This window comes from Harpegnathos saltator, unplaced genomic scaffold (genome assembly GCF_003227715.2).
Source record: "Harpegnathos saltator strain DR-91 unplaced genomic scaffold, Hsal_v8.6 scaffold480, whole genome shotgun sequence".
NCBI classification, from domain to species: Eukaryota; Metazoa; Arthropoda; class Insecta; order Hymenoptera; family Formicidae; genus Harpegnathos; species Harpegnathos saltator.
Window position 1 is genome coordinate 6,476 of NW_020230294.1, and position 19,359 is coordinate 25,834.

The 19,359-nt window shown below is 39.2% G+C and overlaps 3 protein-coding genes across 3 annotated transcripts in view; all 3 read left to right on the forward strand.

Moving 5' to 3' along the window:
- Nucleotides 1-1,448: 1,448 nt before the first annotated feature.
- On the forward strand, nt 1,449-3,668 carry LOC105189158 (ester hydrolase C11orf54 homolog). The gene is made up of 6 exons (XM_011151089.3): nt 1,449-2,031; nt 2,112-2,204; nt 2,283-2,467; nt 2,553-2,832; nt 2,944-3,110; nt 3,345-3,668. Exons 1-6 carry the CDS (start codon nt 1,947-1,949, stop codon nt 3,519-3,521), a joined length of 987 nt encoding a protein of 328 aa, XP_011149391.1. The 5' UTR covers nt 1,449-1,946; the 3' UTR covers nt 3,522-3,668.
- Nucleotides 3,669-7,632: 3,964 nt separating this feature from the next.
- LOC105189164 (odorant receptor 13a) lies at nt 7,633-11,798 on the forward strand. The gene is made up of 8 exons (XM_025302265.1): nt 7,633-7,873; nt 7,922-7,944; nt 8,205-8,513; nt 9,313-9,599; nt 10,135-10,234; nt 10,292-10,396; nt 10,905-11,054; nt 11,479-11,798. The coding sequence occupies exons 1-8, from the start codon at nt 7,711-7,713 to the stop codon at nt 11,533-11,535; spliced, it is 1,194 nt and encodes a 397-aa protein (XP_025158050.1). The 5' UTR covers nt 7,633-7,710; the 3' UTR covers nt 11,536-11,798.
- A 10-nt stretch (nt 11,799-11,808) lies between these two features.
- LOC105189157 (kinesin 3E) overlaps nt 11,809-19,359 on the forward strand; it is a 42,241-nt gene continuing 34,690 nt past the window's right edge. The window contains exons 1-2 of the mRNA XM_011151088.3: nt 11,809-13,271; nt 18,736-19,036. Of these exons, the coding sequence (XP_011149390.2) occupies nt 13,225-13,271; nt 18,736-19,036 (348 nt within the window). The 5' untranslated portion in view covers nt 11,809-13,224. The remainder of the gene's footprint in view (nt 13,272-18,735; nt 19,037-19,359) is intronic.

Below are 19,359 nucleotides of genomic sequence, written 5' to 3' on the forward strand. Positions count from 1 at the left end.
TGCGAGGAGGTCTTTCAACTGTACGCGACATTGATGCACTCTATTTATTGATTACTGAAAATAAAGAAAATTACTCTGTCAAAGTATCGGACATTTGTTAGCTTTATATTAATTAAAGAGGAATGTATACGATTAGAAAATGTGTTAGCAACTAATTGTACAGAGTGTAAGTTGTTATGACGCCGTTTTCAGAGAATAATTAAAGGTCATGGTAGCGTTAAAGAATGGAATTTCATCCCATGCGAATTTTGTCTCGTTCTTATTAAATGTTAGTCGTGTATAAAATGTCATATTTAAAAGTATTGTTTCGCATTCACGAGATTTTGTCGTGAATTCTGCTTTGCAGGAATCTCAGATTGGATCGCGGGCCAATACTTTTCAATGCGACGGGGAATAGAATGTGAAAATCTTGTATGCCTCTGAATCCGAAAACAATTAAGAGAAGAAGTGAATACTTTTCAATACGAAAGTTCGCATTTGAATATTATCGATTGCGATTGAATACAAGGCATATTTGAAATGAATTGAATCCTTATTAATGCGAAGCATTTACCACTGCCATCTCGCATTTAACGCGGTGAAATTTAATGGGAACTAATACTTTTTAGTCCCTTTCTTCGGATCAGAAAGCAGAATTCAGACGTATTCAAAATGTCAATACTTTTTAATATGTTTCAGTTCGACATTTTATACAGGGAGATTATCCGCTGCGGACAATAACTCTTCTACTTTTCATCTAATATTCAATGATGATAAATAACATTTAATTGCATTCGTTTGGCTTTTTTTATTTCGAAAATAAGAAAATATATACCATGAGATTTTACCCATGACAACATCAACTTTGATGCTTTTTTTAAAAGTTCAAATATTTCGTCGATTCGCGGGATATTTATAATCGGAGTCTCGTCGCGTTAATTAACACGTACTCCTCCGAGCGGATCGAATGCTCACCGACGGCCACTGTCAGTGCCACGAGCGAATGTCCGGAACGGACGGGATGCTGAATTAAGAAACAGAACGAAATGAACGGGACACGGGCAACGATATCATGCGTCTCCATACATGTCAAATTGTTTATTATAGAAGAGACTTTGATACGGCAATATATATTCGATTTAACATTTAATACGTACTTTTGTTTTTCTGCTCCTCCCCCCCCCCCCGCTATTTTTAGACCACCGGGCATAGTCTGGCATAGAGATGGCAACTATGGTTGCAGCATGGACATAAACCGCCTGAAAATGGATGTATCATGGACTTCCACCACATGCAGATTTTACCACCGAGACCTGAAAGTGGATGTACTTATCGTAGTTCCTCTCTCAAAAGGGGTGCAGATGGCGTCCTTTCCCAGTGCGGAAAGTCGGTGTCGCAGAAAATGTCGTGTTGGCCGCTCTCAAGTTTCTCTCTGGTTAAAGTCTTCTTAACCAATATCGTGAGTCGATATCGATAGGAGCTAGGAAATAATCCAAGCGCCACCGTCGTAGGCGTTATGAAATACGAAATAAATGATCCCACAGCTGGCGGTGACGCGAGACTTGTTAGCGTTTTTTCCTTTTTTCTACTGGAAGTGGCCGAAAATAAAGATACCACTGTAAAACTAAAAAAACAATCATTTTTGGGGGTACTTCCGATGGAGAGAAAATTCGAGAAAATTGTTAACCTTCGTTCCTTACGCTGGCTCTAATCGTAGCACTAGAATTTTGTTTCTTTTTCCTGCAATATTGAATTATATACTTGTTTCACTCTAAGAGCTGAAAGTGCAATCCAGTTCAGTGAGAAAGAACAGACCTCACGTGATTAAATGAGACTATCAATGTCTATATATAGTCTATATATAATGCTTAAGATAACGGTATTATTTACCGTTCAGAATCACTTAATAACCAGTCCACTTAATAACCAGTTAATTTCCTTTTAATTTCCTAACATTAATTTCCAAGATGGAAAAGACACCTTTGGATTCAGGCAAATTGGATATTTCAAAAAAGATACTATATCAACCTCCTGTTACAGAATTAATAAGTGGTAATTATGAAATACTTATAATTGTAATGAATAAGTTTAGCAAGAGATAATGTGATTTTAACTTTATTATGTAATGAAAGTTCTGACAGATGGATTAACTGCAAACTTTGAAAAAGTTATTGTTAAGCTTGGTAGGTGTCCACGGGATCCTGAAAGGCAGCCTAATCAATATGGTATCAATGAAGAAAATATATAAGTAACCTGAATTTTGTTAAATCTTATATTTTTAAATTACCAAGTCATGTTTCCAGATTTATGTGGTGATCCAACTATTTTGGAGATTGGAGGCCCAGCATACCTCCTACCTCTTGCCCAGAAGGATAAATTCTACAATATTGAAACGTTATTGCGCCGCATAGATTATCATGGGAGTGCATTTGTCATAGGTGCAGGAGCTGGATTATGGCCACATACAACTGATGGCAGTAATTGTGAAGTATGTATGACAATAAAAATTACAATTGTGAGTTAATACTTTTAATTTCTCAATCGAGAAGATTTACAAGATTTTTTTGTTACAGCTTATTATACATCATCATATAAATACACAGATAGGTTCAGTAGTAAATAATTCTCGTTATGCATTTGTGGATAAGTGTACTGGAGAATGTGTGGTTGCTCAACATCTAAGTCACAATGAACAACACCAAGCAACCTGTCCAATATTGGCTAATTTATATGTATGTAAAGGAGAACCAGGAATGGTTATAAAGGTATATGCTAAGAAGCGCACTGGAAAGTTGGATTTTATAGCGAGTATGCAAAAGGCATTGGGAAATTATTATAAGGATGAACTTGTTGGTAAGTTTATTCTGAACTATTGTCAGAATTATACTACAAAACTGGGTCATAGAATAGAAACTCTCAAGAAATTATTTATAACTATTTTCAATAGTCTACTTATAAATTTAGGTTTGGGTGGTATGTTTACCATGAGGAATGGGAAGATCAAGCAACATGTTATGCCGGATTATTCAAATACTCCATTGACTACTGAGGCTCAACTTAATGATTGGTTACATTTTTATGAAATGAAAACCCCTTTAACAGCTGTTGGTACATTTGTCAGTGCAGAAACAGTAAGTAATATACCAAAGATAATATTAAAACTTAGAAAGATATTAAACATAGGTATGAAAAATTTGCTTGCTTTGTATATTTCATATTCAAAAGCAAATTCTTTGCAGTTTTCACAAATATTTAACAGCAATTACAAAAATTTGAAATAGTAATCTTCAAATTAGTTTTAAATTATCACTTATGCTCAATATCATTTGATCCCAAACTAAAAGTATTTGTTCGTTCTTTTTCAGGAATTGGATCTCAGGGTTCAACATTTCCACAGCTTTGCTCATAACAATAAAATGGCAGGACATTATCATATTGATACTACACCAGACACTATCGAATATGAAGGTTATTTTAATATAGCAAGTGTACTTTATCGTGTCGATCAGCCTACCAATAAATTGCAGTTTGGCAAAGATTGATTCTGTATAAAATATATATTTCAAGGTATTGTAATGAGTTAGATTTTATCAATCAGTTTTACTTGCAAAACAACGGGGACCACTATTAGCAACATGAATGCAGAATATTATTTTTTTTAATATAGAAATATTCAGAGAGAACTATCTGACATATATATATATATATGCTGGAAGGCGTTTCATATAGTTTTTTTTGTTTTGTTGAATTTTATTTTATTTTATAAGCTTTATAAACTGGTTTCCCCTCTTATTATAATTAACTTTTCACATTCTCTGTAATCTGTAATAAATATGATTATATATTTTTGATTAATTTTTTTTCTACTTTATATCAATCATTTCTCCCATTTTTTATTCTAATCTACGAATTATAATTATTTATATTTTGTTTGTTTTTCGCGTTAATAACATTCAACAAAAAATAGACAAATCAACTTAAATATTTTTAATTAATTTTTCTGTCTTTTTTAATATGAGTAACTTTTTCAATTTTTTATACTAGTTAAATTTATAATTTTATAACTTTTTTTATATTTCTGTCATTTTTTCTTTCTGTCTGATTATATTATATATATATATGTAATGAAATATCAGCGAGGAATATTTTTAAACTATTAATTAAGATTCAAACCAGAAAGCTTTTTACCAGCATTTTTACGACAAGTTCTTTTATGATATGGTTAGATGGCACTAAATACCTCTTTTAGCTGATAGAATTGTGTTGTATTATTGTCAGATGGCGCTAGGTAGACCGCTGGTTGCATTTGGCTAGTGATGCATGGAAAGAGTTAACGCGAGTGAATATTCATTTTAAATTAGAATTCAACGAATGGACTACTATTAATTTTGAAATCTCTGCTAGGAGCTGACATCGTCTTTGAGAAGAAATAGTTTTAAGTAAGATGAAATCTTTTATTTTCAAGAGGGATTCATTCATACAACAGCAGGTTAGATATTTTTAAATTCATGTATTATGATTCAATGGCAACTTAAGAAATTTTATAACAAATAGTGCAACTTAGCTAAATTAGAGGAACCATTATTGTTAAATTGTTAAATATAAATGGACGATAGATTAGATTTTTATTTTTCAATACAAGAGTAAAATTCTCTCTCTTTTTCTTTCAGTAAAATTCATAGTAATTCATAGATTATAGCGAAAAAATATATCACATTTCGAAGTAAAAAGGTTAGAAACATGTATTCAATATAATACAATATAAATCAAAGAATTTTTAACAATAACAAAACATATATTTAGTACAATACAATACAAAACAAAGAATTTTTAATAATTTTAAAACAGAAACATATATTGAACAATTATATATTCCAAAATGAAATAAAAGTTATCTATTAGACATAAATTACATTTATATATAGGATGTCTACCAAAACGTGTATCAACATTTATGTATAAGAAAACCTGCTATTAAACAAAAATGATTTCGGTACGTTATACTATATAAAGACATAAAGACCATATAAAGACATACAATCTGTCAAATATTTTAATGATTATTGTCATCTACAAATTGCTACAGGATATTTTTATTCAATTTGATAAATTCTATCTGTACGAACGTTGACATGTCATCCAATTATCCAATTACCACATTTACGATTAGAATAATGCCTCAAAATCAATGAAAAACAATGTTATTTTTTTTTACTGCTGACTTTTTCGAAAGAGGAATAATCTTTATCAGCAATATTTATAACTCATTTATAAGAGTAATTTAATTTATACTCTATTTATAATAATATTAAAACGATGACATAGACACACACACCTAATTATGCCTGAGAGCTGGTACCGAGTTCGTACAGAGTTTTTCTTTCACAATGAGGATCTAAATCTTTACACACCATTAAAAATTCATTACTTTTTCTTTTTCCTTTTTTAAAGAATGCCGTCGATCTGTTGTTGTGTATACCTTTGAAGAAAAGCACACAATTGTAATAAAAATATTGAATTTATTCTTGCTTCTAAAATACCTAACCATCATGCGAGGTGTGAGTATTGCATATGAAATGGATATTCGGAGCGTTGAAAAACAATAACGATCACAGTGAGGTCAATGGTGGGGAAAACGATGTGTTTACATTTGAAAAATAGAGACGCGGATCATAAAAACGATGTCGCGATAGAGTTAGGCAGTTAGTCGCTGTTAGACGTTCAAAATAGATGTGCCATCGCCACTCGTGCAGAAGGTTGGTGAGTGTTAATCAAATCATTGTTTTCTAATGTTTATCGGGTGACCAGGATCGAGCATTGTTCGCTTACACAATTAGTTGATTTCCCTTAATTCCGAATACCTGTGTCGTCGTGTGTTTCCCGGGGGGGCTCGGTATGACCTAAGTGATCTGAGCCAGCAGCTGAGAGGGACATCTCGCGCGCTTTCCCTTGATGTCCTCTTGATGCTGGATGGTGAGCTTTAGGCTGGGATACGTTAGTAATTTCCTCGTGCGCTTTTCCTTGGAGATCTCCGACTACCCGCCAGCGGTTCGAGTGTGCGCATTCCCATTCGGACCGCCATTTTTAATCAATTGTCGCGTAAGGTAATTGCGCGAAAGCCTGACTCGAAGGTGTTCCGGCACTCGATCAGTCTCCTTATCCCGCTCGATCTCCACCGACGGGCGTCTGAATTATATTATCGTTATGCTATCTATTGCTGTTTTTTGTGTTTACTACCTCGAACTGCTCGTCCATTCATTCGGCTCTTAGTGTGTATGCATAAGGCAAATAAACAAAAGAAGGAAGGTCGTGTCTATAGAGACTCGCTCCCATGTTATTTATACATCCTATACGTTACTTTTACACAATATGAAAGTTTATTTGACAGTCGATCGAAGGAAAATAATAAAGTGTTTATATATGCCTGTAACGTCTTGAGAATTGTTATTAATTCGAAATATGCGTGCAAATACAAACATCCGTTACCAAGTAAAATATCCCAAATAATCTTTAAACCTACAAAGACAGAGATGTTTACATTGTAACAGATGTTATATAAGGACACGATACTAAAACTTTTCGTATAGAACAAGAAAGCAAGTTGAATCATCAATGTTTTTGCAAAAACTTATTGCTGATATATTATACAAGTTTATAAAGTGTATTATAGATTTATAATATATTTTATATGGGGTATAACACAAGGAATAATAAAAATAATATTTTATTTTCAGATTTTAATATTTGACTTGTGCCTTATCTGCACATGTACGCGTATCATTGGCCGCGTTCAGCAGAAAAAGTTGCTTACTAAGCGCTTAGTGATTATCGTTTCTGATTGGTTCATTCCCCTGGATTTGTTAAAGATCTAAAAGAATACTCCAATCATAGATAATAATCTATAATTACTAAGCGTTTAGTAAGCAGCTTTTTCTGCTGAACGCGGCCACTATATTCCTCCACAATTTTTTATGTTTGCTATATCATTTATTCTTAACACAAAGTGCGGAACATCCTTTGATGCGAGTATCCTTAGTGCTAAGTTCCCCTATAATAAAATAGAAAATTACTTAGCGAAATGGAATATGTACAGTCTATTACGGTCCAACGTTCTATATAGTTGGGATGATTACATGATAGGATATTCGTAACTATACACTACCCCGAAGACACTGGCGTAGGACTTATTGTAATCATCTTCGACTACCTTAACGTTAACCACGCGACAAAAAAAATTTCATTGACGATATTAGTCATTATTTTGCAATATTAATAATATTTCGTACACTGAAAGTGTCAAGTGGCCGAAACAATTTCAACGACAAATGCTCATGCTAAAACGCATAAAAATTTATACAGAGGAAGAGAGAACGAAATTCCTTTTTTCTTTTTTTGTGCCCGTGCAAAGCGAAACAAGCTGACGTCTATGTGATCGAGGAGAAGTTTGCACCCTCGCCTTTAGCGAGAGTTTCAAACTTCGGGTATTATGCCACCTACGAGAATGATATCCGGTTGTTATCTGGTTGTACACGATCGAATTTCGAGAATGACGGGGAGAGAAGGATTGGCACCTTCACAATGCGTCCACGTTTCGTTGATGAGATAGCCGAGAGACTCGATCGAACTTGGACTTCCGGCTTTTCTGCAGTCGCGGAAAGTCGCTAGTCGCGATCGTGTCGTCAAGTATCGCGGGCCGATCTTCGGATACAATCGGACATTGTCAGGGAGAAAATGATGAAGAGTGAAAAATATATCGGTGACGAATACGATGATTTCATCAAGCCCGTCAGAATGGCTTCTAAATTAATTTCCATTTGGCCATTAGAAAAGAATCATACTGCCAACGCATTATTTCTCAACAATTGCTACTTGATTTGGTTACTTTTTGTGGTGTGTATTTTTTAAATTTCTTTGATGAAAATTCCGCTCGAAAAACAGACAGCCGCGAATCACCGGAATTTGAGAGTGAGTTTTTACTCTTATGGAGGGAATTTTCCATACTGCGAGTTATCGAATTCTTTTTCATTTGAAATTCAAAAGTGAATCTAACGTGATTTCGCTACCACAGGAACAAATTCATTTTAATTAACCGAAACATGTTTGTCCAAATAAATTAAAGATCTATTCCGTTTGAGTGGAACGTTTATCCTTGTGATTAAGAGTGGCAGTGTTTTCGTCATTATATCTTTGAATACATTTGAATACATTTGAATACATTGTAACAGCTATATTCGACGTGCGTCACTGTGACGGCCGATGCGATTTATCACGCTGACGATTTGGACGAATTAACGGAATGCGCTCTGCTTTGTTCCGCTTTTTATCTTTCCGTGATACGTCTCATCATCTATTCGCTTCATCGAAAGGACATGTTATACGTGGTTGAGATCATGAGAAAAGATTGGGTTACATCGTCTTATGAGGACAGGATTGTCCTGAAGAAGAAATGCGTATATGCGTTCCGACTAACGAAATACTTCACAATTATGGTAGCTGCAAACGTAATTATGTTTTCGTGTGTGCCGATATTAGAGGTACGTGCGAGGTGTATCATAAATAAGATCCTTTTTCGTCGTTTATGCTTAGAAGGTTTTGAAATCGATGTATTTTTAAAATTTGTCGGAACATTGGATGGATAGAATCGAAAGGAAGAAATAAAAGCGGAAAATAAAATAGAAATAATAAATAAATGCATACATAATGCACGCGATAAAAGTAAAGGAGAATAAACTATAAAATATTAGGTCTTCGTAAAAACATTTGTTTTGTATTTCATGAAACAACGGCGACGGATTGGCATATGTAGAAGTATACGATATAACGCAACGCATACGTTTCACGTTGACATTTACGAATTCCATTTTTTCCCTATAAGGTACCGCTTCCCCGAAATCGTTTATTACCGTTTCGCAAATTTTGCGGTAGTGCCCTTACGGCAGCGAATCGTTTTCCGATGGTCGTTTCACTTTACGAGCCTTTCGAAAACACCTGCACGCACACGTGTACGCGCGCGAGACGTTAATCCTTTAACTGTATTTATTTCTCCGATACGTGGGGAATTTAATTGTTAATAAATCAATAGCGGAATATTTACCGAATTAGAAATGAATACGGTGTAATTAATAACAATCAGTCCCAAACGGTGTAATTAAATGGAATAATAGGAACGGAATAATAATAAACATCTCGACAATCTCGATCAATTATTTCTGCTTTTGATCTTCTATTATTGATCGATTTTTGATCGATTTTGGATCGATGAATTGTCATTCGTCTTCGGTGAGATTTCGTTTCAGGATATTTTGAGGGGACCAACATTTGTTTGATCATCAGACTTATCTTCTGGATGCGAAGGAGAAGGTTCTGCCGTTTCGTGGCTACTTCTTCATTAACCAGACAGTCTCGCCCGTCTACCAATGTCTCTATGTCTTCAACGTAATGGCCGGTAGCTATGGAGCTACCACAATAAGCAGCGTAACCGGTTTCAATCTGATCGCGATAACGCACGGATCGGCGAAATTCGCGGTGTTGCGAAGGAAGCTCGAGTTGATGAGCAGCGACGACCCCGACGTCAAGAAAGTTGTGGTGGATTGCGTCAAGTGTCATCAAGACGCTATCACGTAGGTCTCGATATTACATCGCAATTGAGTTTTCTAAATTTCTTCGAGTGAAATTCCAATCAGAAAGCAGAGCGAGACAACCGAACTGTTCAAATTCGGCTGACTTTTCACAAATATAGAGTGAATTTTTCTACTCTCAATCGTGAAGTAATTTGAATTTTCACGCCTCTGAGTTTTCAGTGAAAACTCAGAATTATATAATGAATTTTAAGTTTCAAAATCGACGAATTGGATTGTGCGAACAATTTTTCTCGTTCTGCTACAGAGAATAATTTACGAAGAGAGAGAGAGAGAGAGAGAGAGAGAGAGAGAGAGAGAGAGAGAGAGAGAGAGAGAGAGAGAGAGTGCGGAACTGAATAAAGCTAAAATTAAATTAATATTTATCGAACCAATCGTTGACTCGGTGTATCATTCGCGACAAACAGTATTCTCGCGTAAATATATCGATTTGTTTATACGGCTAGTCCATAACGTTTTGTGCATAATAATTATTGCGATTATCGTCGTTCATACATCCTCAATTTTCTCCTTTCAGCTTCGCAGACACACTGGAAAGACTCATAAATGTCCTGGTACTAGGACAGTTTGTCATCAGCACCGGTCTGCTGTGCTTCGCGGGATTTCAACTCACCTCGGTGAGCGCTGAAGGATGTTTATTAAGAAGGCAGTATTATTGCAAGATATGGTTCTAGATGTTGAAGAACAAAGGACGCTTGATGAAATACTCGGTTTTCTTGAACGCCGCGATCCTTGAGATTTTCATGTTCAGCTTTAGCGGAAATGACTTAATGACTGAGGTGAGTGCTCTTTTCGATCATTTTCAATCGCATGGTTAAAATCTGTAAAATTTGCTCGCATATTTCTTTTTGATTTTATTTTTTGGAGTTTGCAAAATGCTCACAAATTTACACGAGAGATATTGTAAATTGAAATTTATGCGAAATTTACATATTTGATAGATTCAAATGTATCGTTGCGCTATTATGCGAGTTTCCACTTGAGCAAATTCGCTCTCTACGCATAATCTATTTTACAATTTATTTATAATATATATATTTTTTTCACAACATCTTACTCTCCGTACATAATCTGTTTTACAATTTATTTATTATACATTCTTTCACAACATTTTGAATGTACCGAGACATTGAACGGGAGTGGCGTAAACGAGCGCCGGTAGATTTAATGCACGACAATTTAGCGTCGATCGATTAGCGACGCACGGAACTTCATTGCTGCGCAGTCAACTGATCTCGTAATCGCTTTTAATTAATTTACGGCAAACGCGCTTGTAACGGACACCAGAGTGACGCCGTGGGCGAGTCGGCTTACAGTAGCGGTTGGATCGGCGGCACTTTTGGCCGAAGTCTGCAGATCATGATGTTACGGTCGATGGTTCCTTCCAGGATCACTGCCGCCAAATTCTACAGCATGTCCCTCCAAAGCTTCACCCAAGTAAGCGGCTGTTACTGCAGCGTGGCAGGCTAATTAAGGCGGTATTTAAAACAGCGTTTTAAACTGTGTGTTAATTACATAAGATCAATTTATGGAATAATTGGATTTTCGCGGACGTTGAAGAAATTTTACGTTAAACTTGGTAGACATCTGTTTGTTTGGAAAGCCGAATCGCAAGAGATTTATCGTAGCTCACGCTATTATCTTTTACTACAAAGAAAGTACACACTCTTTTGCGCTGGTCGCAAAGTGCAAGAAAATCCGAGGAATTAATTCTTCCAACAACGAAGGTAAATTCTATCAATTTTCCGAAGAGTAAGGAGAGTAATTGTCTCTCGTGTGTCATCTGCAAATTCGCCGTTAAAGACAGGAGAACGGGCGAATGGGAAGCGCATCGCGAGAGAAATGGTTTTGTTCTTCCCAGGTGCTCAGTACATCCTTCTCGTACATGATGGTTTTGATGGCTACGAGCGACGAATAGGGATCAGCGCGGCATTGGCAATCCAGCGCGGGCTCCGTCTCACAGAGAATACGCCAGTCGAAGCCTGTCAGCCCGAAAATACACGCGAGGATCAAAGGGGGCCCACGTGAAAGTCGCGGCGCGCTCTCAAGATCCGCATAAAAGGCGGATGAAGAAGCCGCGGGGCTGCGGCGGGATGAGGGCCGTATGGCGATACGCGAGGTGAAATACACCCCGTAACGGCCTCCGAGAACTCCTTCTGTCTCTCCCCCTCTTTCTCTCTCTCTCTCTCTCTCTCTCTCTCTCTCTTTCTCTCTCTCTCTCTCTCTCTCTCTCGACTGTACGTGTTCTGTTAAATATGAGACATAGCCCAGCGCTTTCGGGCAAACGCAGGCACAGCAAATTGCCTTCTGATTAATTCTCGGCCGATAGAAGCACGTTAAACTACGGCAACGGTCGCCACCCCCGCAGCACACTGACCCAGTAACTCCGTTAAACAGCGAGACACAGTGGCGACCGTACCCTCATTGCACAATACGGTAGCGTAATCGGCGATACCGCAACAACGACGATTTGTCCTTGCCCGCTCTGCCGAGTGTGGTCTATTAAATTACAGGTTGATTCGTAAGTTGCAACGTGACCCTGCGACGGAGCCCGACCGTAAAGTTCAGGAATTGCGATTGTACGTATCGCGATGTCGATCTCGACGTCAGCTCGCTTCGTCCGAAGAAGATCGCCCGTCCTCGCGCACCGCCAGCTTCCTTGAGAGATCTGAGATATTTTGGGAAAATTATTTTTTATTCTACCGACTTGTATAGATCCTGAAGTTCTTCTATCTGTTATTTTCTTTGCATGTTTGCGATCCCTGGTATCCTTTTAGACGTTCACACATACTTGGGTCTTTGAAAGCGCGGGTCTTTTTTTCATAAACTTTCGCGTAGAATTTTTATATCTTTGAATTCATTAGTCCGCAAATATCCTAGTCCCATTTCAGGGGTATCCTTCGAGTCTCTCGACCCTTGCTTCAATGTATTTTCAAGCTCCAGCAGTTGAGACCACGTTCTTGATTCAGCTATTGCCGGAATATTGCCCCAGAGATGAGTCCGGTGGTATTCTTGAATCTTCGCGTTAGTAAATTCCTTTCAGTCCTTCGATCTTCGAGGAGAGCGCTTCTCCCGCACCCCGCTAATGATATTATCAACGAGCGACGTGTTATGAAACGCCTTGTACACAAAACTCACCGGCGACTCGCGATGCTCCCTTTTCCCGGGCTCTGGTGTCTTCGGGGTCAAAGAGTCGGGTAACGTCCGGACGAAATGACACGGTGAGGCTTCGTCGAGGTTCTCGCTCGCTCGCTCGCTCATTCCTGGTGGGGTAAACCACGAGCGGGATGGTCTCGGGAGCGACTCGAGGGTATTTTCATCGCGGCAGTGCAACACGTGCACCCGGTGCAGCCGGTGCACGCATTCGCCTCGACTACTCGTCGCCAGCTTGCGCTACGGGACCCATCGCCGTGCGGCAGCGGCCCCAGCCAACCTCCTGGAAGATGCGAGTCCCGAGGAGCTGGTGATCACGTGTCGCCCCGTCGCCTCGATCGGCTTATTTCTTGTCGACCGATCAGCGGGGGCCGACGTTCTCCGGCGAGTAACGTCATCGGCGAGATGCGGCAGGCCGGATGACGTCGCTCGTTGTCGTCCGTGAGACGGCAATATGGCGAATATCAAGGTGGCTGTGCGCGTGAGACCGATATCTGCTAGGTGAGTGGAAGACACTTTTATTCTGATGAGATACATTGTAGTCTTTTAATTTGGTAACACTATGAAAGCGGTATTACGTACTGACGTTTGCGAGATCACATCTGCTTGCCGAGCGTAGAGAGAAAAATGTTTGATATATGTGACAATGATCGCACAGTGAAATAATTATAGTCGGGAAAACTATTTTCGTGGTATAAATGCTGCTGTGATGCTAGTGACAACAAATCTGTGCCCGTACGACACGTTCCTCTCAGTGCACGGCACGTTATGCGAGTTAGAAAGAACGAGCGAGCGAGATCGTATCGATCAATATCGGATTAATAACTCGCGCGATGGGCCTTGTAAAGATATTATGGGAAAGGTCAAGTGAGAGAAGATGAAGAAATCATCAGGGCGAGATGACGAGTCGTATTTCTCAGCTGAGGTACATTTTTAGCTGAGCGTGTCGCTAATGAAGCTGAAAATAATTTAGTTTCTTCCGTCGCAGTAGATATTCCAGTTAGCTTCCCTCGAGTTTGTCACGTTTCTTCGGGTCGAACTGGTGTAAGGAAGGAAATGCCGCAGACCAGAAGTTATTACAATTATAACTTGCAATTCTCGTACCATTATATATAGCTTATTGATTAAGTTAATTTTGATGCTCGATAAATCTCATTTCTCTAGGTGACGACTTGACGGCTGTAACGGCGATGAAACATGACAATTACATTTTTTTTTGCGAAGGAGACGGAAGAAACACGTTCGCATTTCGCATTTCGTATTTCTGAGAGGATTTAATCGTCGCGACGGGAAAATCGTGTCCTCCTCCGTCTTTTTTTGCCTTCGCGCGAATTTCGAGCGAAATTGTACCAATGTGGGTCAAGGTTTACGGCTTCTTTCGCCGTACTTTTCTCAGCTGGGTATATAATACGGGTACGTAATATTTCAGAAGGAGGATGATTAACCTAGCGATAATCTCGCGTTATTTTCACGCACTGGTACCGGCGCGAGTAATTGCGGAAGATTATTATAGCGACGAGAGGTTAAGCCGTTCGAGCGATAGGAATACTGAAACGGCAACGAGACTTTCTCTTAAAAATTGTCTAATTTCGACACTGGCGAGAGTCAAGGTTTACGACTTGACTGTATTTTGCAAAATACACGTTACTTTTATGATCTGGGCTTACCCGAGTTCGGAAGATGCGTCGTAGGATCGTACACGTGTCAGAAACTTCCGCTCTCGGATATACAATTGAATGTTAGACTGATAGACTTTTTTCAATTTTTTAACTCCACAGTTTGTAGAGTCAAATTCTCAATCTGGGAATCTATATTTGCCGATCTCTGTATTTTTCAACGTTTCAAGTTGCATAATTTGAGGTACATTTAAGTGTCTTGTAGTCTGAATGCTACAATGTTTGAACATTTACGATCTATAATCGATTTAGTATCAGAAATAAAGAATTATTTGCGCTCTTGAATTTTTGCGTTTTTCCAAAAACGAGTCTTCGCAATTCTTGTGTCTCTCGACACAAGCCTGCGAAGCCTCTTTTTCGACCCATCTTTCGCTGTGAAATTTTTACAAATCCTCAATTTACGTACTCGCGCGCAGCCGCTCCGTGCAAACACTTATAAACTCGTCTCTATACTTAGACTACTAGGGTAGCGGCAAAAAGACGATCGTGCGCGCCCGTCCGCAAGCGGTAGGAGGCGACTCGGAGCCACCGGAAGCGCAGACGAAAGCAATTGAGCGTCGAGAACTTGAGGACCTTCTGAGAAGATTTCTGTCGCGAGTTATTGCGCGCTTATTCACGGTACAAATCGTAATTAAAGCGTGATTCATTGCGCCGGTGCACCTGGCCGCACGTTGTGCCACAGTCGAATAATTTAAGGAAGCTTAATTATGGATCTCCGCGGCTTCGCGCGCCCGTCGAGAGCTTGCACGACTCTTGAATATTTCAGCGATGTATCGCCATTATACTTTCGATAAATTGTATTGTTTCTCGAAAGAATGCAAGTGTGATGGAGAATAAATGAGAGAGAAAGAGAGAGAAAGAGGGGGGAGGGGGAAGAAGTGTGGAGATTTTGACGAAATTCTGTTGTTCGAAAAGACGATTATCGTCGTTCTACGTGCGTCCCTGCACACAATAGTGCGAATCAAGTACAACTGGTATTTAGACTCTAGCCGTGGGTATTTAAAGGCACAGAATGAGGTCTCGTGAAATTCGTTTACGACAGGAAATGAATGATTTTGCACGGCGAAGTCAATTACGCGTGACCATGCAAGCATTCCAAATTTCTCTCGAGCTTTACTCGTGTAAATAGCGTATTTAGCTCGCTAACGTGTGTGTACACAGTAAATCTTCGGTGCTCACGGTTTGTAACCTCTTTTTTCAACATTTCTCCTCGGAAATTAAATCCGTGAATTCATTCAATCTCGAATTTCTTCTGAAATTTCTCATCGAAATTTCTTATCGTTTAATATGAATCTTACAAATCGCACGTTTTTTATTCGTTATGCCTACTGACTGTTTTTATCTTTCTTTCTCTTTTGTTTCTTTGTGAATTATAAACACGCTTGCTGTTTGCTGCTCCCGATTGTACGCATAGTAGGTCGCTTAATGATTTCGAGGGAAGAGAGGCTCGAGTAGGTCCATGCTCCGAAAATACTCCCATTGACTTAGCGTGGGGTTGCCGTATGGGAGACGTCGGGAACGGGACCATGGTTTGGTGTGAGGACGATCTTACGTTGACAGACGCTGCATCCGTTCCGTTTATAGTAGCCGCGGCGGTCTGACAGGTACGCGTGTACTGTCTTAACACGCCGGTATTGTTATTTTCGTGCCATCGCGCGCCGAGAATCGAGGGTATGCCGGTTCTTTGTACGTCACATGCGAGGCGCCCAATGCGAAATGAAACGGGATAGAGGGTCACGCAAAAAGTCTCAAAAATATGTAAATTCGTTGAATAGTGCGAAAAGTAGTGTATTGCTTCTTTTTCTTTTATATTATTCTCCCCTAATTTTAATTTTGATAAACGTTACACCGTTGCTCCATCTCTTACGGAAATTTTCTAAAGCTGGGTTCCTTATGTAATTCTTGAAAGCAGATATCTGGATATATAAATGCATAGGAAATACGGTATACGAGCGTGTGCGTGTATTTATTATTAAATTATGCTCCCAACTACGTATCTTCGTGCTATCAGGAATTCAGAGATCAAAGGATTCGAGGATCTGAAAGGATAACGCAAAGATTTATGAAATCAAATTTCCTTCGTTTCAACAAATTAAAGTGGATCGATAAAAGCGTCGAATTTACGAGAGAGGGAAGCGGAGCTGCTTGTGCAGAGAAGAAGATTATCTAAATCGAGGCTTAGTAAAAATAATATTCCCTAAGTCCATTACACCATTCAGCTTGTCAACGAGCTTGGAAACGATTCGTTTCTAGCAAGCTCCTCCTCATGCGTTTAAAGCGCAAAGATAAATAAATAGAGCGCAGATGACTTAGCTGCAGCATCTTCAATCACGATATTGTAGATTCCATATTATATACACTTTAAAAAGCACTCACACATTTTCAAATTATATTATTATAAATTGTGTTATGTAATTAATTTAGTTCACACAATGTGTGTAATTTAATTTATAGTTTCTTATTTAATTTTCTTCGGTGCTCATCGTAATGCTTATTTCTCACATTATGTTTTTTCACATTATGTTTATGTTGAAAGTAAAGAGATCCCAATGCACGTTCGTTTGACTTACGCTAGTTGACGCTAGTTGACGCTAAATACGGTTAGTTGATTTTACTTCACGTCGCACGGTCGTCTTTATTATTAAAATGAAACAAAAACAGCGATGGAGTTTATAATTTCCACTCGTTACCTTTTACCTGAAAACCTGAAAATTTTGGCGTTTATATTTCTTCCGTTTCGAAGAGAGAGAATGTCACGGCTCAATTGTCTTCCGCTTGTGCAACATATTGCAATGGATAACTCAAATTTTGTGCTCGCAACCGAAACACGAAGCGAGGCACGAAATCGTGCCGCGTGCGTCCGAATATTAGAGCTCGGCAAACTTAACAGGACCGATAGGATCACGCGAAAGCCGGGGTTAAAGTACCGCATTGCTCCTCTGGCATTCCAACGTGCGCTCGCTATATCGCGCGAGGATATCGCGTACATAATCACGCCTGCCGTTTGTCCCGGCACGCAAAATGCAGCACCACACGACACCGGGTTGACCCGAAAACGCGAAACCGCGACCGCGCGTCCGTAATTCGCGATGTAAACCGCGCGTTCGGCGCGGCTCGATTTCTATGGAACTTGTTGCATGCGACTCGTCTTCGAAGCTCGGAAGACATCCAAAACTGCGCTACCTCGTTTCTTCTTATTATGTAATCGGAGGATTTCTCCTTTCCGTGAGTAATCGCTGAAATGCCGAGATCCTGCATCTCTGTGAACTTCTCGTTCATGGAATCTCTTCATTCTTCTTTTTTTTTCTTTTATTTTTAACAATAGTCTCCAACGATCCGGAGGAAATATCAAAGACGTTACGAGCGCTTTCGAATCTACCAGCTTTTTGTTCTCGCGATAGATATGAATCTCTCGGGAAAAACGTATCTGCAGCCGTATATATTCGATATAAAAACAGTTAATGGAATATGTTGTGCCGCGAGTTTAAAATTAAGAAAATATATTAAAGCCTAAAGAGATAATTTTTCTTCTTTAATATAAAGCAGCTGAGTAAGCGTGGCTGTGCGGTCGCGCAGAAAGCTTTGAGAAAATCGGGCAAAGCCCTCGATTAAATAATACGGGGGGAGGGGGCGCACACCCCCGTGTGAAAGCGACGCACGGTGCACTGCCGCCACCGCCTCCGCTGCCGCTTTTCGATGAATCGATTCCAATCCACGAAGCATGAAAAAATGTGCTTGGTAAAAAAGAAGGATAGAATAAAAAGAGCGGTAACACGTGCCGACGAGGAAGATGATAAAACGATGCGGCTTCGAAAATGTTAGCGAAGTTGTCCATTGAGCGCTCGCGGGTTCATTGACCGTATCACTTCCTGTCTCTTCCCGCGGGGCTCCTTTGCAAATATCTCGACGATATTCGGCTCTTATTTTTCTTCTTTTGTTGTTGAAGCAAGCAATTTTTTTCACTTGATCCTTTGTGACGAAATGGCTCGTGTGATACGTCATGAAGTTTGAGTGTGATTGGGATTGTTAGTAATTAATAAGAGTTTTGTTACATTACTAAAATACAAATTCGCTTTTACTCTGAAAAGATTCGTACTGTTTGAGCGGGTTTTTTATTTTTGAGATCAAGTAGTACTTTTGAAATTATTACGTAATAAAATACCAGTTTATGTGATCCTGACGCATCAAATGACATTTATTAGTTGGTACTATTCTTGTCCCAGGCTCATTACCGATACAACGAGTTCGACTAAATATGCAGTAATAACGTCCATCTTTTAATTGCGCAGGGAATCAAAGCTGACCGGGTCCCAGGTGGTGGTCCGCGCGGAATCGAGCGCAATCTCCCTGACAAATCTAAAGGTGTCGTCGAGCAAGGCCGGGGATAGTCGTGAGAGAACGCGAAAGTATGGTTTCGACTATTGCTTCGACTCGTCGGATCCCGAAGCGAAGAATTACGCGACGCAAGCGACGATCTACCAGACCCTCGGCCAGTCCATCCTGGACGCGATGTTCTCAGGATACAATTGTTGCCTAGTGGCTTACGGGCAGAGCGCATCCGGCAAGACCTACACCATGATGGGCACGAAGGTAACGTGCGACGTGCGTATCTCTCTCTTTCTCTCATAATAATTTCCCGCTGGATTATTTGGACGGGGGATTATCGTTGGAATTTCATGAGCGACTCACCGCATATTTAATTTCCACATTTTAGTTTGCATTCACGGACACGATGTAAAATATATCGGGGTACAACGCGACGCGGCGTGGCGTAACGCGTTTAATATAATTTTCGAACATTTTTCTTAATTCCAGAATTTCAAACATGATTAATTATAAATTTACTTGGCGCGGATTTCCGATAATCACGACGCATGAATAATCAAGCGTTTAGCTTATTTTGACTTTATAAT